Source organism: Molothrus ater, chromosome 8 (genome assembly GCF_012460135.2).
Source record: "Molothrus ater isolate BHLD 08-10-18 breed brown headed cowbird chromosome 8, BPBGC_Mater_1.1, whole genome shotgun sequence".
Classification (NCBI taxonomy): domain Eukaryota; kingdom Metazoa; phylum Chordata; class Aves; order Passeriformes; family Icteridae; genus Molothrus; species Molothrus ater.
The window spans coordinates 1,121,826-1,149,310 of NC_050485.2; the positions used below are offsets into that span (position 1 = coordinate 1,121,826).

General features: G+C 42.3%; 1 protein-coding gene across 1 annotated transcript in view; it reads right to left on the reverse strand.

Moving 5' to 3' along the window:
* CTNNA3 (catenin alpha 3) overlaps positions 1–27,485 on the reverse strand; it is a 424,386-nt gene that overhangs the window by 325,038 nt on the left and 71,863 nt on the right. Inside the window, 2 exon segments of the mRNA XM_036385424.1 lie at positions 16,046–16,249; positions 20,257–20,520. Of these exon segments, the coding sequence (XP_036241317.1) occupies positions 16,046–16,249; positions 20,257–20,520 (468 nt within the window).

Genomic DNA, 27,485 nt, shown 5'->3' on the forward strand with positions numbered 1-27,485 from the left:
AGTAGTAAGAGCCCCAAGAGCTGAGCTTAACTCCTTCAAACTAGGTGATGCTCTGGCTCCATCAAAGCCAGCTGCAGCTCCACCACTGGCTTTAGAGGCTTTGATACTTTCAAGCATTGGGTTTTTTTGCATTTGTACAGGAGATAATCAGGAGTCAGCACTGGAGATAAGAATGAGAGTTTTATGTAGCACATCAGGACACAGGCAATGGCCACAACACACTGGCTGCTCCCATAATTAAATGCTCACCTGCAGCTTTTCCAGGTATTCCCTATACTCAGTGAGTACTCCTTAGAGGGGTTCTCCTGCCTTCTCACACTGGAGAAACCAACTGATCCATGTAGTGATTTAGGGATTTAAATGTTGTGTCACTGAGAAGTGGCTCCTGGGAGCCTCCCAGCGACTGCCCCTCTCTTGACCACAGCCTCCTCCACCTCGTCCTTGAGAGACTTTTACAAAAAGCCCCCGAGTCAGAGCTGTGCTTCACTGCAGCAGCTCTGAGAGAGCAGCACAGCTGTCCTGATGGGCAGGAGAAACTGAAAATCCAAGCGCTGCTCAGCCAACCTCTCTTGCTCATCACGGACCCTTCCCTTCCTACAAACCTGTTCTCAGGCTAAGAATTCTCAGCAAGGCTTTTGAGACACTGTAACTTTGTAAAGCTCCCCCAGCAGCCACAGGAACAAGCCCTCTCTCCAGAGTCTCCTGCAAGACAGAGCTGTCCCCAGCCTAGGAAGTTCCAGACATTTCTCTCAGATGAGCATTTTCAGCTGTTCCCTATGCAAATGCCTTCTCCCTTCCTCCCAGACAGCTCCACCTGAGTAAGGGACTGCAGCCCAACAAGGAAATTAAGTGACCTTTCTCCCTGCCTCTGAGCCACAATATAATGCACTGTAACATTCAGCAGAGAGTAAACAATTTAATAACAAAATTATGCTATTGATCACACCATCCCAGAACATCAAAAGTCACATTTTATATCACAGTTCATAGATCAAAAGCACCACAATAACTTATATTTTTCTTCTTTGTAGTTTCAGGAACTTCAGGCTGTTTTCTAGGTTGCCATATGTATGACTTCAGCACAAGCTAACGAGATATTGAGTGAGAAATCATTAGCAGCTGGTCAAGTAAAACCACTCCATCAATCATTTTCATTTCCTTAATGTCAACAATTCTAATTTCAACTTTGGAAAAAAACTGTGTTTTAAACTGTGAAATACATCACATAAAACAGTGACATTTGACAGTATGCTTTTAGATTCTCAAGTTTATTGCAAAAAAGTCAGTTCAACACATAATGAAGTCATTCCTCCTTTATAAGCAGCAACCCCAAAAAAACCTGGAAAAAAAAAAACCTGCTTCATCTACATCAGGCAAACAAACTACCATCTATTCCAGAATAAATCCATTATTTTGTACCTAAAGCACCAGTAAAAATTCTGGAAGAGGTGCAAAGCTGTCTTGTGTCATCTATTTACACAGACACATTCTAGGTTGTTCTTGAATTCCAGCTATTGAAACCAACCCCTGACTGCCAAAGGACCTTTCAGGAGACACAGCTCCTCAGTTTGCCTGGTGCAGGTTTCTGCAGACAAACAGAACTCTCTCTGCTTTTGGCAGGAGCTCCTGAGGAGTGCAGCCCTGCAGGCAGCCACACCAAACCCCATCACCACCCACACTCCTGTGCTCAGGACAAGGTACAGCATGAGCGGGGCCTGGGGGGCACAGGAGCAGCTTCTCCTTTGGGCTGTGTGCAGCAGAGACATCTCCAGCTCCACCCCTGGGTGTGCTGCAGCTTTCTGCCTATTAGAACAGGCAGACTATGGACCATGGCACCTTCTGAGAAAGAGAACTCAGGTGGCCAAGTGACTGCAGTGACTGCACCCCCCTCACCTCTCTCCTGCCACGAGCAGTTTCTCTTTCCTTGCCTCCCAGCCAGGGCCTTGCAGCAGCACCCAGGTTTCCATCAGCCCTGGAGAGCCTCCTCTAGAACCCTGGGGAAATTTCCTCCCTTCAAGTTTTAGGCAAGGTGCAGTCCCTGGGGACAAGCCAGCCTGGGGCAGCCTCCTGCCCCCCAGGTGTCCCCCAGCCACAATGTGCTGCTGATTTATTCTGACACCAGGAAATTACTGGGGATTTCTGCCATACAACCAAATCACAGAAAGAGTTGGTCGGTTGGGTTTTGTTTTATAGTTCATATTAATTCTCCTCAGAAAAACATGTTAGTATGAGAGAACAGCTCACATATTACATTACACAAATGCAATTTGGTCGCTAACGTTTTAATCTTGTAGAGTAAAATTCCTATTTTCTATTTCTTGTACTTAAGTTCCAGTTTATGAACAGATTATAGGATGTAAAATGGTTAGGTAGATCCTGAAATATTAAATTTAGATAAATCTTTCCAATATACTTATAAATTTGTCAGGATACAAAAACTCCTGCTGATATGATAAGCTGAATCGTTGTTAAATGTACTGTTTTCATGCAAATAGCTCCTAAGAAAATAAACTCCTAGTATGCCTACAACTATTAATAGCTTCTTTTATTAACCAGCCTTCCCCAGATGCTTGAACACAAAATTGTAGAAGGACAGATTATTATCTGTATATGGCCTGGAAATCTAAAAACCCCACCAAATTTCACTCTAGTTTTGACCACTGCATAGAAAAAGCATTCACTGTTACAAACCTACACTAACCTGTGGAAAAAAGCAATTTGTAGTAAGGAAACACAGTATGAAGACTGGGAATATTACTTTTCTAAAACTGTAAACCAATGATCAGTGGGGCTAAGGGGGAGCTCAGGGTCACTTTGCATCCTGAGCACTCTGGAACAGCCCAGGTGCTCCTCGAGCTCCCAACCAGTCCCACCTGAGTGCACCTGCAACTCCCCAGGGCCTCCCAAGGGACCTGCTCCAGTGCTCACCCATCTACATGGCTGGGGTTTATACTCAATACTGCAGATTTTCCATTTTGCCAGTTACATTTGTCTTCCTCTGAATGAATACAGAGAATAACTTAACAGCATAAACCTTATAAAAGCCTCTTCCATATCTGAAAATATCAGCATGTTCCTCTTCTCCTCCACCTCTTCCTAAGTTACCCAGACTCAGTTAAGTCAGCTGCTTCCTACTTTTTATAAGTTCTAAAATCCTTGCTCCATTTTGTTCCTTTTATCAGTCCTTGTTATTCTTAAACTGTGATGCCTCAAATTTCCTACTGAGCTGAGCCCTACTGACAGTTCATTTCATTTCTGATTTTCATATGGCACTGGGAGCTGTAGAGCAGTACCACTGTTAAGCCACAAATCCTGCATTTTTATCTATACAGTGAACTATCTATAACTTCTTCCCAAGAGTAATGTTTTGCACTTATCATTTCAATCTGCAGATTTCAGACCATTTCACCAAACAAAAGAAAAAAAGAAGAAAAGAGAGGTGATGTTTTTACTGACCTATAAAATCCTTTGAAGTTTCATTCATTACGAATGAAAGCACATCATACACATGGGTGCCAGGCCAGTCCTTGCAGAATCCCACTTCATTAAGCCATCCCAAGTTGACCTGCAATGGATTAAATACCAATTCACTAGGAACACTGTTTTTCAGTGGCCTGTATTTTCCCTCATTATACAACAACTGTGCTTCTCAAGTTTGCCTATGAAAACATCCTCTCAGTGTGCATTGCTGTGTACAACATTACAGCAGCTTCCAACTTCCCTTTTAATCCCCAGCCAGCTATTCTGTCAAAGAACTACATGTATGTGACAAAACATACTTTCAAAATAGATGCTTGTGGCTCAGCATCACTTTCATATCCTGAGCAGTTTTAGGAAATGAATACATAAGGATTTCCTGCAGCTTCTTCACCGTCATCCAAGTTAGAGGGACTGACCTATTAATTCCCTACATAAAGGAATTTATCTGTTAAGATAAAAAATGGCTTTTTTGTTACCTGGAAATACTCATCTCTCACAGATTTTTACAATCAAGGCAAATAGTTCACAGACTCCTTTCTTAAATATTCCTGGACTTTTCCTGGCATATATTCACTTTCCCTTATTGACTGCATTAATTTTTCCAGCTAACTATTTACAGGAAGCCTGAAGCAGGCAGGAAAGAGTTTTTTTGACTTCCTCTCCCCTATTTAGAAAGGTCTTTACTTTCCCTCCTATTATTTCCTTCTAAATTACTTCCAGTGCTCAGATTTCCACCCTTTTCTTCATTATTAAATGTGCAGGTTACTTCCTCCTTCTAACTGAGCAAAGAAGCCTTTGGTGCTGATCAGACCATGCCTCGCTGCATTGCTCTCGCCTCAGAATGTGTTATTTGGGCAAAGGAGCAAAGAGCCATTCTGGCCTGGAAACCACCCAAAGCAATCTGGGGCCCTGCAGCAGCCAGGGGCATTCCCAGCAGGGACATTCCCAGCAGTCCCACAGCAGCTCTGTGTTACAGAGCAATCCCAGGACACTGCTCATTTACTCCACCTCATTCACCTCCTCACCAACAGGGAATATGAGGACAGTGTCATATTCCAGCTGTTTGCAAGCAATGGATGATTCCAGATTTACAGACTGGCCCACAGATCTGTATCACAGACATACAAAGACTCTTCACTACAAGAATAAGCTAGAGGACAAAAAAAAACCCCAAACTTCTTTCCTTCCTTAATTAGTGGTCTAAACAAAAATCTAAACCCATTCCTCCTGATCATTTTTTCAGCCTCCCTATTTTACTTAGTTATAATAGCTATTGTTGTAATAGATCTGCAATAGTACTTTACCAGATCTGCATCTGAATAAATGCCAAACAAGTAATTTTAATATCTGACTTTTGCCAATCACATTTCATCCAGACATGGAATGAGAAACAAAAAGCTTACTATTTGCTTATAATTCTATCAGACATTTAAAATGGCATTGACAATGCTACAGACAAACTGAAAAACAGAGCAAGAACTGAAGCACAACATCAGAAATCAGGAATATAGCTGGAGATTCTCCAGAGGAATCTTTCTTCTATTAAATTTTACCAATTTATCAAAAGCAGAATCTTCCATGGAAACAGAGAAAGCACAACAGATCTGACAAAACACAGGCATATGCCCTGCCAGCTCTGTAAGACAGCCTTGGGACCAAACTGAAAGTTTCAGATCTGCTGTTCCCAGTCTTTCTGGGAAGAACATGGAGGTGCCAGTGGCTGAGCAGCCTTGCTCTACAAAATCTCCATTCTTAGAGCTGAGAGAGGCAGGTGTTCCAAGGATCACAATAAAGCAGGAGCCAAACAGCCTGAGGAGCTGGCAGCCTTACCCAGGCTTTGCTCAGATATTGCATGCTCACTCACATGCAGCAGCACTCTGCTTTCCCCTGGGATCCAGGATAATTGTTCATCTCAACAATCTGCTCAGCTGCTCCCAGCTGCTCACAAGAGGACAGGTGGAAACTGCTGCCAGCATCACCCACAGCATCCCAGTGCACTGCATTTCAAAGTCCTGCTTTAATGTCACACAGGAGGTGGCTGACAGAATTCAAAAGATTATCAGGCCTCTTGTTTTTCAAATTAGAAACAAGTTTTTCTGATTACTTGAAAGCTAAGCAATAAAACCTCCATCTCCTTGCCAGCTGTGGGACACATCCCAAATGCCACTCTGACCTTACCTCCTTAGCAAACAGCTACGAGCAGTCACACAGCATTCCCCCTTTCCTTCACCCACTCACTGTTTGGACTCCTTCAGTTCACACTTTCTACAGGAATTTGGCAAAGTTTTCCCCCATTTCACTTCCTTATTACTGCAAGCAGTAGACTGGAAATTGCACTGTAAAACCAAAATGGTTCTGGCTCATGTGCATCTGCTCTCTCCTGTGTGCACTGTCCATGTGTGCAGGAGCACAGGCAGTAAAGGCACATTAGTAGTACAGTGATCTTTTGCTGAATTTAGCAAAAAAGAAGCACTAACCAAGTTCCCAGAGAAGAGATTTACCTTGGGCTCCAGGTTTTTTTTCCATTATCTGCTGCCAGGATGTATGTAATTATTTTATTTCTTATTTTCTCTTATTTACATGGAATAAAAAATTATTATTATTCTTCATTTCTCCTGCAAAAAGCTAAATATATTCAAGAAAATGAAGGGAGGGATTCCTTCACCACTTATCTTCTTTTACAGACTGATAATTCCTCCCCTACAATATTAGGGTTTAGAAAAAATTAGAATCATCGCTCCTTGATAGAAAAGATAATCCTAGATTATTCCTGAGTACAGCTCCTAGTCAAGTAGCTGACTTATCATTTCTTCCATCTTTGTATAAATTTCCTTTGTTTTTTCTCCTGATAATAAAACAATGGTTAAGGACAATTAGAATAACCTAAGATAGTAAGGATTTTTCAGTAAATATAGCAATTAGAATCATTTCTTTAATGTGTTCTACTAAGCACTGCAGCTCTCTGACTTCAGACATTTATTTTCTTTGCATATTCAAAGAGAAAGAATATGTGCCAATTGGCTACACTGGCTTAGAAAACAAGCATGAAAAGCAGTTCTTGAGAAGAGGTAATCTTGAAAGGACTAAAGCACATCTTTTTTATTAATGTGATGGGGGGATGGTTCCATTGTTTACTTAGCCAGCCTTCTGATCATACACAATAGTCACAAATGCAATTATTCAAAATTATAATCTTCCTTTTTATTTTACTTAATTAAGGAAGAAGAGTAGCATATCAGGCAGGAACAACAAACAACAACTGGAAAAGAATTCACTAAAAGGAAAGTTAAAATAGGAGGGAAGTGCCAATAAATGCTGTTTGTGACCAAAGACAAAGATGTGGTTTTGTTTTTTAAGTCTTGTTTTGGTTTTCTTTTCAGAAAGAAGATGGAAATGTGGAATTGGGATTTAGATCTTCAAGTTCCTGATCTCCTTTAACTCACTGTTTTAAGATCTGGCTGAACAACTGAGACCAAGAATTACAGTTTTCTGCAATATGATACAGTACTGATTTCATGAAAAGTGTCCATAAGCTATTTCACATAAAGCTCCATTGTTCACTCTTCATAAAAAATATCAAGAGAAGCTGGGCAAGAAATTAAGTCCAGAAGTCAGCTGACAACTCTGCAGGTGTCTTCACTTCTATCAAAGAGAAGTCCCTCCTGGTACTATAAAGGAAGAAGTGCAGCATCTCATAGGCTGCTGGCACACAATATCCTGGATCCAAGGAACTACAGGGAAAGCATTTGGTTTCAGCCATGCAATAGATCTCTGCAGAATTTCACGTGATGAAATTCTTTGGGAGGGCTTTTAATCAACCACTTCCCAAATGACTTCTACAAGGTATTGTTTTATAGAGAGGATTCATTACAACAGAATTTAACCCAGTAACTCTCTGCTTTCATCATCTCAAAATTACCAGAGATTACTGAAATGAAAGAAACTTTCCTTTTACTACTTTATGTAATTTCTTGTCCTGGCTTCATTACCTGAATATCTTTCAATCTTCCATTAGTAAATAATGGGATTTACTGTACATTAAAAGGAGCTGGCTGGGTCAGCCAGGACATTGTACAAACACTGGAATTTATTCAAATGTTTGGCATCAGACTCCACAGATTGAAGACAGCAGCAATGCCTGGACATTATCCAGTCCAACGTACTGCTTAAAGCAGAGTCAACTCCAGCCAGGCTGGTTTGGGTTTTCCATGGGCCTACAACACCAACATTCCATGAAGAGTTCCCCGAACTATCCAGTTATGATTGATCTTTTTAATTAGAACTGATACATAAACAAAAAGTAACTTTCAACCTGAAACAGAATGAAATTTAGAAATATATCTGGATGACAAAAATCAGCTGCATTATACCAGAGGATAAAAACCATGACAAATGCATCTGAAACAGCAGATTTCAGTAGCATTCCTAGAAATTGCACCCTGACATTTCAGAAAATGATCAGTCTAACATCCTCTAAAAAACAGGAAACAGGTTGAGAAAAATCTTATGTAATAACAACCATTTCCAACAAATTCTAAAAATAGGAAAATTCTCGTCAACTAAACAGCTAGGCAGATGCTGAGCTAACAAATACTTGATTATTTTTAATGCTTGCTTATTACCATAATCAAGGATTTATTTCATCTTGGGGAGAGCAAATGCTGCTGTATTGAAGGTTTCTTGAAAAGAATTTAGTCTTGAGCCCAATATATTTTCAGTGCTGCCAGGTATACCAAATACAAACTCCTGACTCTTGCAGTGAGTCACCCCCGCAGAGCCACGAGCTGCTCCTCACACTTTGTTACTCCACTGCAAGCCTCCAGTCAGGGCTGATCAATCCTGACACAGCTCAGCTCAGAACCATCCCAGGAAAAGCAGGGCTGAAGGACAGAAAAGCTTCCATTATCCTTCTCCAGCTCATGTACACAGATCCCAGATTACTGCAGGGTCTGGAAGAGCATCTATAATCAGGTACATGTAACTGCAGCTTATTTTTCAGCTGTAAATCTATTTGGGGAATTCACTAGACTACTTCTCTCTTTTAAGTACACTTAAGATCCTCCTCCTTAACAATTCATATCTAATTTCCCCATAAAACAAAATGTTCACTGAAAGTTAACATTTAAAAATGATTTTCAATTACACATACTGCATACAAAACAGAAGAAAATCCTCTGTAGGAGTGTTCAAAGTCAACTCAATCAACTACTCAGACAATGTGAACAACAAAATAATGAAAACTACATATTTTCTTGCATAAATGCCAGCATAATATACCCTATAGGCATACCAATTTTACTGCAATACATCCTTTTTTGAAAAACATAACACTCAATAAAGTCATAAAAAAAACCCAGCCGTGAATAAGAAAAGAACTGAGTGACACTTCCCACCCACACATGGAAATTCTTCTAGTTTACATTTTGACATACCTCAATTTCAAACTTCTCTGGAACTCCAATTTTCTTAAGATGTTTAAGTATGAAGAGGACAGTAAAGTAAGCACATTCAAATCCACTCTTTTTGTAAAAAGGCACAAATAAAAGTGGTTTTTATCTGCTCAGAAATAAAAACAGAGTTAACAACAAGGATTTCAAGAAGTCAGTTATTTCAACCCCTTCCATGAATAACCAGAAGCCATTCTGTTCTTGAAGACTTTAACAAGGAATTTCCTCAAACTCCCTGTAGTCGAGTCTACCAAGTCTGGGGTCAGTTCTCCAGAGAGCAGCTACACAGAACTTTGCAAGTTGCACACCTGTCAAAGAAAGTGGAAGTAACCATAAAGCACAAGTCAAACAGTCCCTATTTTTACCTCCTCAGGTGTCACTGGCAACCAGGAAAGTGTTAAAATTCTTCATGGGGGAACCATGAAGTACAGGTAAGGCCAAGCTGAGATATCAGTATGCTTGAGGCATCTCTACATCCCTCCACTCTCCAAGAGTAAGAACAGTGATAAAATAGCACAAAAAACCATTATCAATCACAGTCTCCACATCCAGTGGGTCAGACCTTAAGCTGTTCTTGAAGACTACTCAATACAGAGGTAGAGCAAGGCATTAGTGCTCCACAGCAACCAAATTTAAGAGCTGAGACCAAGAGCAAGGCCCAGAACTACACCACCAATAAAAAAACCTCCTGTTTTTCTACCCATTTTCTGGTTTGAATTTGCAATGGTCACGTTCCAGTAAGTGATCAGAGTCTGAAACCTAGGGACACAGGCAGCCCAAGTGCCAGCTACCCACTGTGTCCCCCTTCCCACAATGGACCTTCTCCATGGCTATCCAGGCTCTGCACTGCCCACCTTTCCCTCAGGGGCTCACCCAGTCCAGCTCAGCTCCCTCCCTGTCCCAGCTGCCCCTCTGCTTCCAGGGATCCTGGCTCCTCATCTCACCCTCATTGCACTTCAGTGATGTGCTCAGATCCAAACAGGTCTCATTCCCAGAAGCTGTGGACACACTCTGGTGGTGAAGGACAAGGCTTGGGAGCCTTGAGGGAAGCCAGTTTCATAAAGCTCCAGGACCTGCACTCCCAGCAAGGTTCAGGTATGCCCTACATGCAATACAGGGCACACCTGACCATTCCTGAGCTCTGCCACAGAGCACACAACATTCCTGCTCAGGCTGGATGGATGGCCAGGGCTTGATTAGCAGTAATATAAATGTGCACTAGGTGGGCAACTTCAGCTCCCTTCCTCATCTGCCTCAAGGTAAAATGTATCATTGTTCTCCTCACATTTTTTAATGGAAGCACGGCTGGTGTGAGAAGAAGGGCTGGTTTGGCTCTGCTCCCTGCCACACACACAGCACAGCTGTGGGACAGCAGGACACAGCAGCTGCCACCACCTGTGGCACAAGAGCCACAGGCACATCCAGACTACATTACCCATGTCTGACCCAAACACGTAGGGAATCATGACACAAAAACTCAGTTAAGAAACAAACATTTTTAGAATACACAAGAAGGAAGTGAAATCAGAACTAAAAAATCAGAAAAACACACTGACTCACATATATATACACACACATATGTATCTCCAACCTATAGCCATAATAAGGTGAGAAACATTCAGCTAAAACTAATGAAGCTCAAATATCATGGAACATTCAAACAGTAAGGGGATTTCAGTTCCAGAAAGCAGCTCTCATAGCAGTGTTTCTGACCTGCCCTAGCAATCCAGGAGTGATCTTTACTGAAAGCCAGAGGAGGATGCAAAATAATTGTTCAGGCACACCTCCCTATTTAATGATGGCAGACACAGCAGCAGCTGCAAGCACTGAGTGCTGCTCACAACAGCCACTTCCACCCAGGCTCAGCACAGCTCCATCATCCCTTGTGCCCCCCAGGGAAGGGAATGTCCTCACTGTGACTGAGTAAAACCACAACTGATGGAACAAGGAGCCCGTATTGCTGCACTCCACTGAGGTCAGCAACTCTTCATTGCAAAGGATGAGAGACAAGAGCTTGTCACTAGGAAAAAGCAAGTGCCTATTAGCAGAACAATGTGATGGCTCCAGTGGATACATTATTCCATTATTGTCCATAGGACAGTATGATTCTGCCATTGATAAGATATCCAAACCCACAGTAGCAATTCCTGTTACTGGATGTTCTAAAACACAAATCTATCTCCTAACAACCTGTGTCTATGAGTAAAATTCAGAAAGGTTAACAACAGTACATAAATAATTTTGAAGAATTTTTGGAACAATTCAGAAAAAAACCTGCTGCCTTTCAGAAGAATTATAAATGTGTTGGCAATTTACTGTGTGTCTGAATTACTCTGTGAACAGAAAAACGTTTAGGTTCTTGTGGAGAGCATTTTGCTTCACTTTGCATTGTACCATTCACTGTGATAAAACCTCTGTGAGTAACAGACACTCATGTAAAAGCAAGTATCTTCTGAAAAGATGTTTCTCCAAGCTTGCATTAAAAACTCTTAAAAAAAAAAAAGTATCTCACTGACACCAAGAAGCTCTTAATCTTTGATGCCCTTGAGGCTTATTAGACACTTTAAATATTTGAGGAAAATAAAAGAAACAAATTTAGGAACCACAAAAGCTATACTCCTTATCCTCTTTCAAATGTTAGTGCTAATAAATCCTAAGTGCCTGTACAGTTTGTCAGGAAAATTAATCCACAAACACCAGAGGTTTATGTCCAAAAAAGAGACAGAGGAGTCCTTAACTTTATTCAAATACAGGGAGAGGCCCTGGTGTCTCTCAAAATTTTGGAGGACGCAGCCTCCTTTCTATCCTCATTTCCTGGCCACATGTCTGTCTCTCTTCCCCATTGCCTGAGGTACTTCAGAGGTACAGACTTCCCAAAATGTCTCATACCTGAGACCCCCTTCTAATGTATAACCCTCCCCTTTTGCTTTCTTTGTTTCAATCCATGGAATTCCTATGGAATTTATGGTTCTTCCCATTGTTTCTTTCATCTCTCAGTATCCAGTTTTATTTATCAGCAGACCTAGAGTTTGTAAGGACAAGTCTCTCTCATTCCATTCATCAGTCAGTGGAATCCCTCCCATTGTTTCTTTTCTCTCTCACTGCTAGTTTTACCTACCAGCAGACCCACAGTTTGTAAAGACAAGTCCCTCATTCATGTTCAAGCACTGAGGCCCAGCTTCAAAAGAACAATGCAGAACCTACACAGAATTCAGGAACCCAAGTCCTTGGCAACGGCCCTGTTTAAGCTCAACATTTACCAGGCAGGGCACATCCACCACCAGCACCAGAGCCAAAGAGAGGCTGGATGCCATCATCAAAGCAGCTGCCAGAGGAGGATCTGTGGAGGGGGCACTTCCTGGGTGAGGTGTCTCTGGGGCAATGCAGCTCCACTGGCAACACTCAGACAGGAAGAAGCTTTAAGGCAAGTGATCAAGCCAATGTGCCAGCAAGAACCAGGAGATCTCCAGGAAAACAAAGCCTTTGGAGCAGCTGAGCAGCACAGCTTGTGAGGGAGTGCAGAGGGCTGAAATGGCAGCAGGGAGGCCGAGCTTGGGAGCCACACACCAGGAGCACAAAGCCAGAGCAAAGCACACCCTGTGTGGATTGTGGGCAAGGAGAAGTTTCCATTCTCACATACAAGCTGTGGCACAGAGGCTCTGGAGCCCACTCAGCACAGGCACAAGCCAGGAGGGCAGACACACAAACACCCATGAAGTATTCCACAGACAGAGCACTTGCCTGTGGAGTACAACAGTGTTCCCAAGGAGAGGAAAAGTAAATTGTGCTTAAATTGTGCTATGATTACAAATGGCTGTCATCATCTTTACAGCTCATCCAATTCCCAGACCTGCCTTGTTGAAACTACTAATAGAAGAGCCAAAAAGACACTGATAAATCGGCACTGTTTCCTGGATCTATCATCTTTTCTTCAGCAAGTTAGAGCTGTGAAATAAAGTAACTGACATCTGGTAATCCTCTCATTGAAAAACTTATTTAACACAGTCTCAGTAATAGCCATAAACTGTTCTCAGTGAGAGTGCTTCTATTCATATAAGAAGAGCTCTAAAAGAAACTAAAAACTTGTCATTCCCTCCTGTTATGTAACCTCATGCCTTTAAATCATTTGTATTTTCTCTTTTCTGCTTCCTTGTCTTCACCACCTTGTGTATTCACTGTGTTCTGCAGCAAATTATATGGCACTTTCCCTTACTGTCATATTTCAATAGCTGCTTTCTGACTTTCTCAAGTCAGTGGGGTGGGTTATATATTATTCTTTTCCACCTATTGTACATTATATACCCCTAATACCATGATTATTTCTGAAGTAGAAACGACCATCACAATTTTGTTTCAAGAGTCTAAAAATTTAAGACCATTTGACTTAAAATCTTGTCGTTTCACACCAGAGATTCATCGGAAAGCATTCTTGGGACAAACCCATAGAAATCTTTTGGACTAATATGGGATGCTGTTCACCACATCTGCATCCTGCCACGTGCTCTGGATAGCATCAGAGTGTCATTTATGTTGGGAAAGCCCTTCAAGATCATTAAGTCCAACCATTAAAGGTGGATGCTTTCCTGTATAAAGTTTCAGCCACTTAACAGCAAACCCTGACCCACCCTAGAACAGACATTGCAAGAGAAATCTGCTACAACAATGTACCAAAGATTTACATTCCAAGCTAACCAGAGCTGAAGAAATCTCACTATCTAACCCATGTGTAAAGCACTTCTAGACAGGTTCAAGAATTAAGGCTGCATCCAACAGCATTTTGATTAAAACTTTCATAGCACCTTTCAATGGTGTAAGGCCTGAAACACAATTTAACTTTAATAAAGCATCTGTGAACTTCTAATAAACAAAGAGAAATATCAAAAAGTACAATATCTGTCAGATGAAAAAGAAATCTGACATGCATAATTATTTTAGTCCCTACACTACATTATCCTAAGGGCAATAGAATAAGACAAAGTAAACAGTCTCATTAGACAGCTTTCGATTGTGTTAACTGCTATGACTTACGGAACAAAAAGGAATTTCAGGTTCCCAAAAAGGGAACAAATATCTGTATCACACAATTGTTCCCTCAATATGCTCAGTGAATCATCCTGAGGTATATTTAGAAAAGAACATTATGCCTACAGATAATGTTTACAGATGAAAAGCATGAGATTAACATTGTGTACCCATATTAACAGTATTGAGTCTCCACTGTTTCAACATTTACCTGCCAGATGTAACAAGTGTCAAACCCATTCTTCAAATCTAAAAGAAAAATCACTTTTAAAACGCAAACTATGTTCCTTTTCTAATTCACAGCTACAAGCATGTCAGACAATGAGATTTTTGGATTTTCCCAACACTCCTGTCTTCCCAATATAGCAATTTAGTCATTTTAACACTTGTAAATTGGTGCTCTTCTCCTCTTCTGGTGACAACATCCTACTCAAAAACAACACTAACAGACTGCTTACCTCTTAAGAAATTATTAATTAAATTATTGCATTCTACAGGAGCAGAGATTACATTTCCAAATTCTAGTCTAGGAAGTGGTATTACCAAAAAAATCCTGTTTCTGGCATATGAAAGATTGTCTGTTCTGAATCAGTGACAGTTCATAACAAGCATAAAATAACCTAAATGTACATTTCATCTGTGGTATGGCATTTTCCACAGACTTTATATACACAACACAATTAATACAATTCATACTCATGCTGGGGATGTGCATTTAGTTTTTGCTTAGATTTCTGGAGAAAAATGTCCCTTTCAACCTTTTAAAGATAATTTTGTGAAATGCAGGTTAAACTGCACTTTAATGCTTCATTAAATGCTAAGCTCCCAGAGCAGGAGGCGCTGAGGCAGGCCCGAGCTGGGCCCTGTGTTACTCAGTGGCCTCATGTTTGTTACTCAGTGGCCTCATGTTTGTTACTCAGTGGCCCCACGTTTGTTACTCAGTTGCTCTGTGTCTCTTACTCAGTCCCCTGTGTTTAAGGTCACTCAGTTCTCCCACATTCCTTACTCAGTGCCCCAGTTCATTACTTAGTACCCAGTGTTCATTACTCAGTGCCCCAGTTTGTTACTCAGTACCCCGCGTTCATTACTCAGTACCCCTGTGTTCATTACTCAGTTCCCCCACATTTGTTACTCAATGCCCCCGCGGTCGTTACTCAGTTCTTCCGCATTCATTACTCAGCCCCCCCACATGCATTACTCAGTTCCCGCACATTCGTTACTCAGTTCCCTCGTGTATGTTACTCAGTTCTCCTGTGTGTGTTACTCAGTACCCCCACGTTCATTACTCAGCTCCCCATGTCTGTTTCCTCCACGTTCATTACTCAGCTCCCCCATGTCTGTTACTCAGTGCCCCCGCGTTCATTACTCAGTTTCCCCATGTTTGTTACTCCGCTCCCCCGTGTTCGTTACTCGGCTCCCCCGTGTTCGTTACTCAGTTCCCCCATGTTCATTACTCGGCTCCCCCATGTTCGTTACTCAGTTCCCCCGTGTTCGTTACTCAAGCTCCCCCGTGTGTGTTTCTCAGTGCCCTGTGTCTGTTACTCAGTGCCCCCGTGTTCATTACTCCGTTACCCTGTGTTCATTACTCAGCTCCCCCATGTTCGTTACTCGGCTCCCCCGTGTTCATTACTCAGCTCCCCCATGTTCGTTACTCGGCTCCCCCGTGTTCATTACTCAGCTCCTCCATGTTCATTACTCGGCTCCCCCGTGTCCGTTACTCAGCTCCTCCGTGTTCATTACTCAGTTCCCCCGTCTTCGTTACTCGGCTCCCCTGTGTTCATTACTCAGCTCCCCCATGTCTGTTACTCAGTTCCCCCGTGTTCATTACTCAGCTCCCCCATGTTCATTACTCGGCTCCCCCGTGTCCATTACTCAGCTCCTCCGTGTTCATTACTCAGTTCCCCCGTCTTCGTTACTCGGCTCCCCCGTGTTCATTACTCAGCTCCCCCATGTCTGTTACTCAGTTCCCCCGTGTTCATTACTCAGTTCCCCCGTGTTCGTTACTCCGCTCCCCCATGTTCATTACTCGGCTCCCCCGCGTTCATTACTCGGCTCCCCCGTGTTGGTTACTCCATTCCCCCATGTTGGTTACTCACGGAGCGCAGGTACTCGTCCAGCAGCTCCTGCAGGGCCTGGCGGATGGCGCTGCACTCGGCGATGATGCGCTCGCGGTGCGAGTCCCGCGTGCACGAGGAGTCGGCCAGCAGCGCCGCCCCGCTGATGATCGCCTCCAGCCGCTGCTCCAGGGACGGCCTCACCTTCTCCTCGTTCACCACCAGAGGATCCAGGACTATTAAATTCTGGAAGAAACAAGGAGCACAGGTAAGAAAAGTCAGTTCAATGAAGCTGCTGCTTTATTTTGTACTTGCAGGAACTGCAGTGACATTATGCTTCCCAGATATGCAGCTGGTCCTTTCCACTGGAAGCATCCAAAATACTTTTGACCATGGGAGATTCTCTTTTCCCTAGTGGGGTACACACAGAGGTCATTTGCAGATAAACCCAGGCTCTCTCTGCCATTCAGAGTCTCAGACCAGAGCTTAAGCTTTGTTTCAAAGAGGGGTTCGATGCCTCTAAACTTTAGTCTTTTAGAGAACCTCTGGATTGAACTCAGAGCCAGCAGTGCTAGCTCACAGCTGAGAAGGCTGAGTCAGATTACACAAGGAGTCTAGTTCTGCTGATTTTTAGTCTAATCAATCCCACACTGTGGCAGAAAGTCACTGCTGCCACTTTTAACAGGCTTAATATGAGCGAAGATAAAAACTGCAGCTTTCATTTAACGATTATTTTTTCAAAGGACATAGATATAAGTGTCCTTTTGCTTTTCAGTAGGTAGGGCAAACAAAAGCAGACAACTCTTTTGGCTTGATAAAATTAATTACATTTGTGTGGCAAGCAAATATTCTAAAGAGAGACAAAAGGAGACTATGAGATTTTCATAAAATGGCAAAGTAAGTATATTTGAGCTTCAGCATTTGAAGAAATTTACACCAGTAATTGTTAATATAACTGAACATCTGAAACTATGTCATTATAATCCTTATCTCCAAACCTGGATTCCACATACACCTATTCACCTCTTACATCACATGCATAGGTGGTTCCAAGCTTTCAGAAGAAATATTAAACAAGAAAACTATGCCAGATACCATGATAGGGAATCTAGGTAAATCAGAACTTATCTGCACTTATCCACTAAGTGCCAGACTAATTGCAAACTGGAGAATTTGAATTATTTTTTTCAGTTTAGATTTAACAAGACGATTTCAGGGACTATCTAGCTTAAGCTAGAAATGAAAGTGTTATATTAGAACACCATAAGATAAAAGCTTAAACAGTGAGGCAAGGAGACTTGAGTCACAAGCTTGTGTGAGAGATTCGAAACTCTGCCTCCCTCATTCCTGTTAGAGCCCTTAACACCAAGGTGCTCTGGGGTCCCTCACATCTGCTCAAGCTGTGCCACAGGGCCACCCTTCACTGCAGCAGCAGCTTCCTGCAAGCTCCTGTATCTCAAGCAGCCCCTCAATGCCAAGCTGCACATGCAGTGTCCATCGTAATGCAAAACACACCTGGCAGGCAGAACACTGAAGTGCTGCTGCAGAAAAAACAGCTTCATTGTCTGGGGAAGACTAAGACACACGTGGTGGCCACAGCCAATTATACAATCAGCTGGAAAAATTACTGCCTTCAAATCTCAGCTGACCCAAAACAGAAATGTCCTCCTTTGGGAGACAATTAGGAGAAAGTTCACACCAACATGGACAAATAGCACTGGCCAAAAAGCTGCTATGGTTCATCTCTGAATTAAAAATGATCTAGGCAGTAACAGCCAGGAAAACATGATTTCAGACTCTGCCCTACAGATAAAATTCTCAAAATAATTTCATTACTTATTCATAATCAGTACATCTACACAGGAAAGAGAAGACACAATGAGAAGACACCAGACACACAAGAAGCAGTCTCTGGTGGGTTTGATTTAACAGGCTGAACAGTGGTCAGCTACTCTGAAGCAGCTCAAGCATAAGGGAGCATTTAAGAGGAGTGATTAGATCCCTGTTTTCTCCCTCTCTGGTCTGATCCAGGAAAAAAGAGGGCCCATGGGTATGCAGAAACTTGGTTGTGTTTGGTGAAGCTCTGGAGTGACTTACAGCCTTTTGGCATCTCACTGTAACTGCTCAGCTGGATGGCCACGGTCACCCAAGGACCACAGAGCAGCTGAACACACCCACAGAGACTCAGCATGCAGGACCTGCATCATTTTGTGAGAAACCTCTTTGCACTCACAAGATGAAAGACCAGGAAAGGCATTAGATAACCTGCACCCAATATGCTCTTTTCACAGATCTTAATATGCAATCAAATTTTAAAGTTACAATTTTGTGTTTATTTACAAATGACACAGTAGCTATAGAGAGCCTTTAAGAGAAATTGTTGAGAATCTACTGATTTAAGAGTTAGCTGCTCTAATTTTACTGGTGGTTTCCTCACCTATAAATCTCTAATAACTTTCACAGTGCCAGCACTGGCAAAGGAAGAATGATATTGCAAAACATCTAGATACTAGATTGTTGGGTAAGCTCTGAGATACATTTCCACACTATAAACATTTAATGAGATTTGTTCCCACCAGACTATTTACTGCATCAATCTATTTCATGGCACTGTATTTGCAAGAAGAAGATAGAGCAAAGGTTATTTCAGGTCCTTAGCCAATAGAACTTTCTGTAAAGCGAGAGAAGTATAACCATCTAACTCATAAAATCATTTCTGAAGTTAAATGCTCTATAAATTGTGCTTTATCTAACTCACACAGCTTCAATTCCCATTTGTGCTACCCAGGTAAAAATATATTTACAACTTGATAAACAAACAGCTTTTTACAACCATCAGACTTCTATGTTCTTACATTTCCAAGTAAAAACAAATTCAATTCAAAATACTTTTTCCCCCATTTTGTGATTATCAAAAATTTCAAATTTTAGAACAATAACAAATGTTACTGGATTTTTAAATAGTACTGCTTACACAGAGTCAAGATTAACTCATCTGCAGTAATAAAATGCACTCCTTCTGACATTTCTTTTTTTTTTAATTTTTAAGCAATCTAGTTAAATCCAGGGTCTCATATAAGAAATCTCATTTGTCATTCACAGCTACACTGTAACATGTTACATATTACACTCACATGTTTCTTTTTACTTCCATTTATTAGGAATATAGATTAGGAACTGTAATTTCAAAAGCCATAATGTGCAATTGTAGCCTGCTCCTCTGTGGGGAAAAACCTGTCTGCTTTGACTTTGAGCATGTCAGAGAGGCCTTTTTTGATCAATAAACTGCCACTACAAAATCTGTGTCATATTTCAATGTATTTCTTTAATCTTCCTTTGAAAATTTTAGATAAAAATCTACTACCATCAGTCCTAACATCAGTTTTCCTGAAAATGTATCACAATCTTAGCACTGGGATGCTGAGATCTGCTAAGTCCAAGAATTCACAATCAAAGGCACCCATATTTGCAAATGTGTTTAGAAACATACATTCCTTGTGTTGATCTGGGCCTACATCAGTTACAGCCCATGAAGATCATGGAGTGTAGCCTCACCTACAGGAGATCTTTCACCATTTGTGGCAGGACAATGGAAAATCACACTGGTGAGAGCCAGAGCAGCCACGAGAAAAAGGAAAAATTCCATAGAAAAGCTTCAGATGAGGTCAGGAATAGAGAAAGTGCTGCCTTCCCCCAGATTTTTGCTTCAGTAATGGAAGCAGAAATGCAGAGGTGGTGAAAGCATATTAGCTATGTCACTTTATTTCATGATAAGCAGCAAATATAATGAGGTTTCTGAATTGCTTGATTATACAAATTACACAATGATCCCACTGACACATTCTGGAGACAAGGACTCAGCTTGCATGGCAGCAGCTCAAATGCAGCCAAGGCAGCAGTGGGCATTGTCAGCTGAGAATCACTTCTGGGCACACTGAACTCCTGGGTTCTGCCCACTTCCTGCAGGATGTGTCTGCCTCCAGCAGCAGGGACACAACTGGAGCTGACTCTGCCCTCTGTTCGAAGGGAGCCAAACACTGAACACACATGAAGCCTTAATTCCAAACTCCTCTGAAGAAAATTTCATTTCAATGAACCATCTCAATGAAATCATTTCAAGTGATACTATTTAGACCAGGACTAAGCAGAGCAACAATCTTTAATGCCTTTAGGCTCATCATTTATGATACCAATAGTTATTAAAAATTTAAAAACTTTTCCCAAAAATACTGTAATCTCACACGTTTACGTACCTCAAGCTCATCAAGTGCACTTCCAAGAGTAGCTGTGCGAGATGCAGGTTGCTCCACTTTATTTCCAACTCCTTGGGAAGCATTAGAAATTACATTGAGAGCATTCTGTATTTCATTGCAAATTGAATCCTTGCTGGCTGTAAGGGATGCAACATCTGAATGTTCCAAACAAGCTGAACATATTGAATGTAGGAATGCAGAATTTTCCTTCAGGGATACACGTGCTGCAGCAATTTCATCTCTCTGATTGCTAGATTTCAAATCCTGCCAGCAAAAGAACATGCTGTTTATTTCCAAAAGCACTCCAAAACTGACACGTATAAACATTTTTTCATTTCTATCTCTACTGTGCTTAAGGAAACATCAAGTTAAATTCATCAAAGTTTGTGAAAACAGACTGTACCGATAGTTACAACTGAATCGTCATTACCTCATGAGAAATGAACAAAGTGTGTGTAAAACAACCACCATTTTTAGTGTGTCTTACAACCAGCACCACGAACTGTGATTTGTTTGTTTTTAAGCAGTTTTCCTCCGAGAAAACTGCCCTGGAAATTAGCTGTCTTTCCTCCTAGCCATGTCTTTCCTCGGTGGCAATGGAGAAGGACAGAGGTGCACACAGAGTTAAGGCACTCTGTAATTGTTGCATCTGGACAAATTCCCCGTGTTTGTTTCCCTGCCCCAGCAGCCTCTGTCTTGAGCACACTGCAGAAAGGATTGGTCAGGGATACCAATCCTGCACTCCCAAGAAAGGGGAAGCATGGAAGGTGTGGAAATAAAAAACCTGCTTGAGAGAAGCCACCTTGAGGTGCCTGAGGGGGCTGCTTCCCCTCTGACCCTGCTGTCAAAGCACTCTGGGATCTTACCACAGCCATCTTGTTCCTCCCTTCTCCACCCAGACCTCCTTGAAACCCTACAGCCTCCCACCAACAGAAACAAGGGACACCCAGAACTCCCAGTCCAACTGAACTGGTTCCAGGAATCAATCATGGGCACTGTTATTTGGACAGCTGAAAGTTACAGACTTTGGAACAACCACAGAGTCAACATCGGGCTGTACAGAGCCTCCTGCCTCATCCTGGTTTACTACAGACATTTTCCCCTGCTTCTTCTGCATCATGTCCCTTTGAAGAGAAAACTAATAGATATTTGTGAAATGGCTTGGTGAAGGAGACAGCTAAATTCAGGGGGAAAATAAAAAAGAGAAAATAGCACATCTGAGCCTGTGGCACCAGATTCAAATGATGAGAAGAGGCACAATGAAGAATGAACAAGTAAATGCATACAAAACTTCTCACAGCCTGCCCACAGGCAATCTGAAGTCTAATTATTTTCCTTTGCATTGCATCAGGCTCTATATGCATTATTTACAAACGTATCACAGTATCCACTTCTCACTGCATGGAGTTTTTAAGTCTATGGCTGTAGAGCATTTGATATTAAATGAAGCGGTCCTGTATTTTTAAAATCTCATTTACTCCAAGATATGCATAGGACACAGGATTGCATCTTACTTCCTCAGGCTAACTTAGAAATCTCAGGGATATAAGTAACAAAAAAAAAAACCAAAAGCAAACAAAATGAAAGAGATGTAGTCTTAAGCAGGAGCAGACAACAGTTTAACCAACTGATCATCTGAATCAGAAAACTGTGTTTTCTTTAGTGTATTAACACATCGTGTATTTTTAAATTTTTAATACGCAAATATATAAATGAATCACCACTGTGCAAGAATGATTTTATTGCCCACTGTGTTCAAATCCAAATGCTACTGCATCTCCAACCGCAGAAAAGCAGCTGCAATTTGTCCAGTGCGCTGGACTTGCTCAGAAAAGAAATGTTATTTAAACACTGACTCTGGTTCTAATTAGTGAATTTATCTTTCCTGCAATTATTACAAGACAGCAGACTGCCCTCTTTTCTCCTGTGCTACAAGGAAGCCACAGACAGAGATATGATGGAAAGTCAATGCAGCACTTCAGCCTAACTGGCTTCTATTATTAACCATTTCTTACTTTGCCACATCATATGCAAACAATCAAACCCAAAAGCCTTTAAAAATTACTTTTTCCCTCTAAAACAGCCCCGTCTAACCAGGAGTGAGATGATCATAAGAAAACCAAAACTGGTAAACCAGTAGCACAAAGCCAGCAGTCAGTAACAATGTCTGGAAAGGTTCAGTAAATTAATGTTTTCGTTTCACACAATACCGTAGAGAGATTCAGAGTCATGGCATTGATAAATTCTCCTACAAAGAGCCCCAGTTTTGTTCAGTAACATGTTAAATTAAAAAAAAAAATGCTCAGACCCCTGAAATTCATCACTACTTTGTTGTTTAGCTGTGAACTTGGAGAGCCCCCAAAGAAGCTGTAGAACCATTATTCCTTTCCATATTGAGGAAACAATTATGCCTTGATATTTTCATGATAAAAAGAAGAAACAACTGATAATCTTAGTCTGAGCTTTTGCATAAATGGACCAAAAACCCCCCTAAGATTGAGTGAATTTGCTATCAAAGCTCTGCACATGTGGATTATCAGAATAATGAACTAGTTCTTTGAAGGAGGAAGTTAGTCTCTACCAGTATCTGCAGTTCACCCAACTACTTTACTCCACTTCAGGCTATTTTATTTTTTCTTCATGGTTTAGCACTTTCATCTTATTCCAACTTCTTTTTAGACTAGTGGACTATGTCTATACTATACAGACATAAACTATATGTTTTTCCACACTACATCAGTTATGTCACGTGAGACCAGCTGACATTAAAGATAATCCCATTTCCAAGCACTGCCAATCCAAGAGGCCCACAATAGACATTTCCCCAGGCTGCTGTCCCAGTCCTTCCAGGACATATTTCTGTGTCTTCCTTATGTCTGGTCATCCATGACCAGAATGGAAAATGAATGGATAATCAGCAATTTCCAGCTGTGGATTGCTCCAGCTAAACCCAGTGAATGGACAAGAAGACTTTTAAGAACTTGAAAACTATCTTCATTATTAAGCTTTGACTGAACTACTCAATAATGAGAAAAAAAAGAGAAAAAGAATTGTTCTTTATCCCAAATAATACATCTAAGGTTTGACAGCTCAATACACTGGGAAGGCAGCTCCTGCTCACGGAGCATTCCCATCAGCACAGCTCACGGGGGCTGGGATCACCATGGGTACAAATCACCCTGCTGGATTCTGCACCAGCTGCAGCTTCACTGTGCACTGCAGTACCCAGCCTGTCTCTGCAGAGAGGGATGTTACTGAACCTAGTTCTGTAGCCAGGAAAAACACAGGCATACCAACTCCACAATTTCACGCTACTATAGAAATAAGGGACAAAAGCATTCGTTTTTCATCACAGCTTAAACCTGGGCTTTAGCATTCAGCTTTCAGTCAGAGTGACTGCCAAATTGTGCATAGCTGCTGATTCAAAGACCATAATGAAGCTCAAATTCTTCCAAGTGCATTAATGCACTGTTCATCTGGGCAAGGCTCCAGATGATAAATTTCATAAGTATGTGTCGCCCTTTCCAGTGGAAGGAAGTATCTCACCAACAAAAGCAAGTGAAAAACACCTGGGGGTGACACTGACAGTAGATGTCCCTCAGCTCTGCCAGTTCTGCCGAGGGAACGCTGCTTTACACAGTGTGAGAGCTCCCAGCCCTCAGGGCTCTGCCCAGCCTCAGCTGGGAGCTGCACCCACAGCCAGCCCGGGCCCTGCAGCCCCACTTCCACACAGCCTGGGACCTTCAGTGCCTCTCCAAGCCATGCCACAGGGGTGCCAGGCTCCTGGGACCTCCAGTGCCCCTCCAAGCCATGCCACAGGGGTGCCAGGCTCCTGGGACCTCCAGTGCCCCTCCAAGCCATGCCACAGGGGTGCCAGGCTCCTGGGACCTTCAGTCCCTCTCCAAGCCATGCCACAGGGGTGCCAGGCTCCTGGATGTTCAGTCCCTCTCCAAGCCATGCCACAGGGGTGCCAGGCTCCTGGGACCTCCAGTCCCTCTCCAAGCCATGCCACAGGGGTGCCAGGCTCCTGGGACCTCCAGTCCCTCTCCAAGCCATGCCACAGGGGTGCCAGGCTCCTGGATCTGCAGTCACTCTCCAAGCCATGCCACAGGGGTGCCAGGCTCCTGGGACCTCCAGTGCCCCTCCAAGCCATGCCACAGGGGTGCCAGGCTCCTGGATCTTCATTCACTCTCCAAGCCATGCCACAGGGGTGCCAGGCTCCTGGATCTTCAGTCACTCTCCAAGCCATGCTACAGGGGTGCCAGGCTCCAGCTCAGGCACAGCTGCCCCTGCCAGTCTGGCCTCCTGAGCTCCAGCCAGCCCCATCCCCAGGGCACCTCTGAGACACCCAGGGCTCTCACCTGAGCCACAGCCTGACCTCCCAGCTTGTCCTGGGGGCTGCCTCATCACCCCAAACCTCCCTGAGGAGCTGGCTGTGGCTGGGCCTGGCTGCCCCAGCTGGCACACCCAGCTGCTGCCCATGTCCAGCTGCTGAAGCCCTGCCTCAGGGAGCAGCCAGCCCTGGCTGCATCCCACAGGACCTTTTCACATAAGCATTTACCATCAGCAGGGATCACCTGCTATCAGCTCCATTATAAACCTGGCCCTGCCTGCTCTACAAAACACTCAATTTGCCAAGTTGCAAACAGCATGACCTGGTGGCTCCTTTCTTCCACACAAGGCTTTCAAATACATCTGAACTGATGATGTACACGAGTGACTGTAACCACACAAAAAGGAGACACAAATAAACACTGGGAAAAATACCTGGCAGGATAAAGGCTTCATTAGCACAAATGAAACACCACTAGATGATAGAGCTGTGCTGCACTGACCAAAGGCTCCCTTATGTGCATTCACAGCAAGTTAACACCACTCAACCTATCCTTACCAAGCATGATCGTAGTACGTGCTTGACTGTGAGGAATTCCAAGCTAACTTTTTAATAATAAAGTCTTACCTGGTCTCTAAACTCATTTTTTCTGAACTGAGAAAACATCAGCAGTTCTTAAGTGTCTCATGGTATCACTATACTACACCACATACAGGGCACAGAAACACCACATACACACACAAGATACAGACTCTGTATGGCCAGAACTGTAGACAGTTTGCATCACATGGATAAATACACAAAATATCAAGTGTTACATGCATAACAAATGCATATCAATGTTACCATAAGCCTAAGCCTTCAGTAATAGCCTCTGTCTCTAGGCAACTCAGCAGTCTTAATGAAACCATAGCTGAGAGCAGGCAGGGAAGGGACTCCCAGGACTGAGGTTCCCAGCAGAACTCGCTCTCTGTATAAATCCCTTTGTACTCTCTGTATAAATCCCTTTGTACTCTCTGTATAAATACCTTTGCAATTCATCATACAGGAGTGATATATAATAAATACCACAGAGCAGCAAAGTTACCTCATACAAAGCCATGACTGGATTACACCCCTGCTCTTGCAATTTACTGATGTTTTCCAGGAATTTGTTGTTCAGACAGGGAAGGATGCAGTTTCTTTTGAAACTGCATGATTTGGTTGCATCAGATTGTAACTACTGCACAATATTCTGAGTCCCCCGTGCTCCAGGAACTCCCAGCCCATTTATTGATGATGGAGCAATCCTTGCTGTCACTTCTCTATCTGCTACTTCAGGACCTGGCCCTGCACTCCAACACCCTGCTGTTATCTCCTAGATGAAGTAGCTGATTTGGGAAGGTAGCAAAGCAATTTTTTCCCTGTAAGAATTGATATATAGCTCGCAAAGGTTTTCACTAGTACAGCTACAGTCCCATTTGTCACCAGTGAGCTTGCCTAGAGCTAGAGCAGGAAGCATTCATCAAGGAGAGGGCTCAGAGGGTAGGAACCTCCAGAAGGTCTATCACATCTGGAAGCTTTAACTAAGCTGTTAAAGCTTTCAGGAAATGTTCTGGCCTGGACTCTTTTCAATGGAAGATGACTCACTGAAAAATGCAGCAGAATGACAACCATTTTTTTTCCCATGGTTTTATTAAACTGTCATAATACCATATGTGACTATTTTACTTGCTTCTTTTCTGAGGTTTTAAAATTAGAAGGGATTTGGGGATGTTTATTGGATTGAAAACTTGTTTCATTCTCTGCCTTAGTGGTAGTAGGCTACTTACAAACAGCCTAAGTAAATTATTACTGCTGGCAGATCACTTCATACAGGGTCCACAACCAATTTCACTGATACAGTTTAACAGACAACAAACAACTCTTTCACATTTAGCCTGTTTGAGTCATCTTTTTATATAAGTGATCATGCCAAAACATATTACACCTGCCACAAGAGTTCAGGAACTCTTCTCCAGTATCAGCTAAAGTTCCCCCAGGTACAAGTTTCTCTTCATTTCAAGCAGAACACAGTTCAGTTTTCCTAGATTTATTATCTTATTATGAAAGATGGGAAATCACCAACAATAAAGAGGTACAGGACTCATATAAGGCAGTCTGTTCTACCTGCTCCTTCCTCACAGATTATATATTCAATAAATCTTCATGGCCTTTGCCCCGTTCTTCTGTCAAACTCCAGGTAAACTCTTTTTAATATTAATTATAAATACTTCTCAAATATTTAAATAATGTACTTTTGTTTTTTCTAATTAAAAAACCCCACAACTAAAGCAAGCTGAATCAAGTGACTCAGTGGCAGCCTCCTGCAGCCCAAGATGCACCCACTGTGATGGTGTTCACAGGGGTTTTCAGGTGAGGGAAGAGACAAGAATGTTGACTCCATGTTCAGAAGGCTTGATTTATTATCTTATGATATACATTACATTAAAACTACACTAAAAAGAATAGAAGGAAAAGTTTCATCTCAGAAGGCTAGCTAAGCTAAGAATAGAAAGGAATGAATAATAAAGGTTTGTGTCTCGGACAGAGAGTCCAAGCTAACTGGGCTGGGATTGGCCATTAATTGAAACATCCAAGATGGGCCAATCCCAGACCCACCTGTTGCATTCCACAGCAGCAGATAACCATTGGTTACATTTTGTTCCTGAGGCCTCTCAGCTTCTCACGAAGAAAAAATCCCAAGAAAAGGATTTTCATAAAACCATGTCTGCGACACACCCATCCCAAAGAGCAGGGAATTTGAAGTGTCTCCAACTCGCAGACACGTCCGACTGACGTGGGGAACGAGCGTCACTCAAGCAAACAGCACTGAAGTGCTAATCCATCAAAACAAGCTTATTAGCATTACCAATTT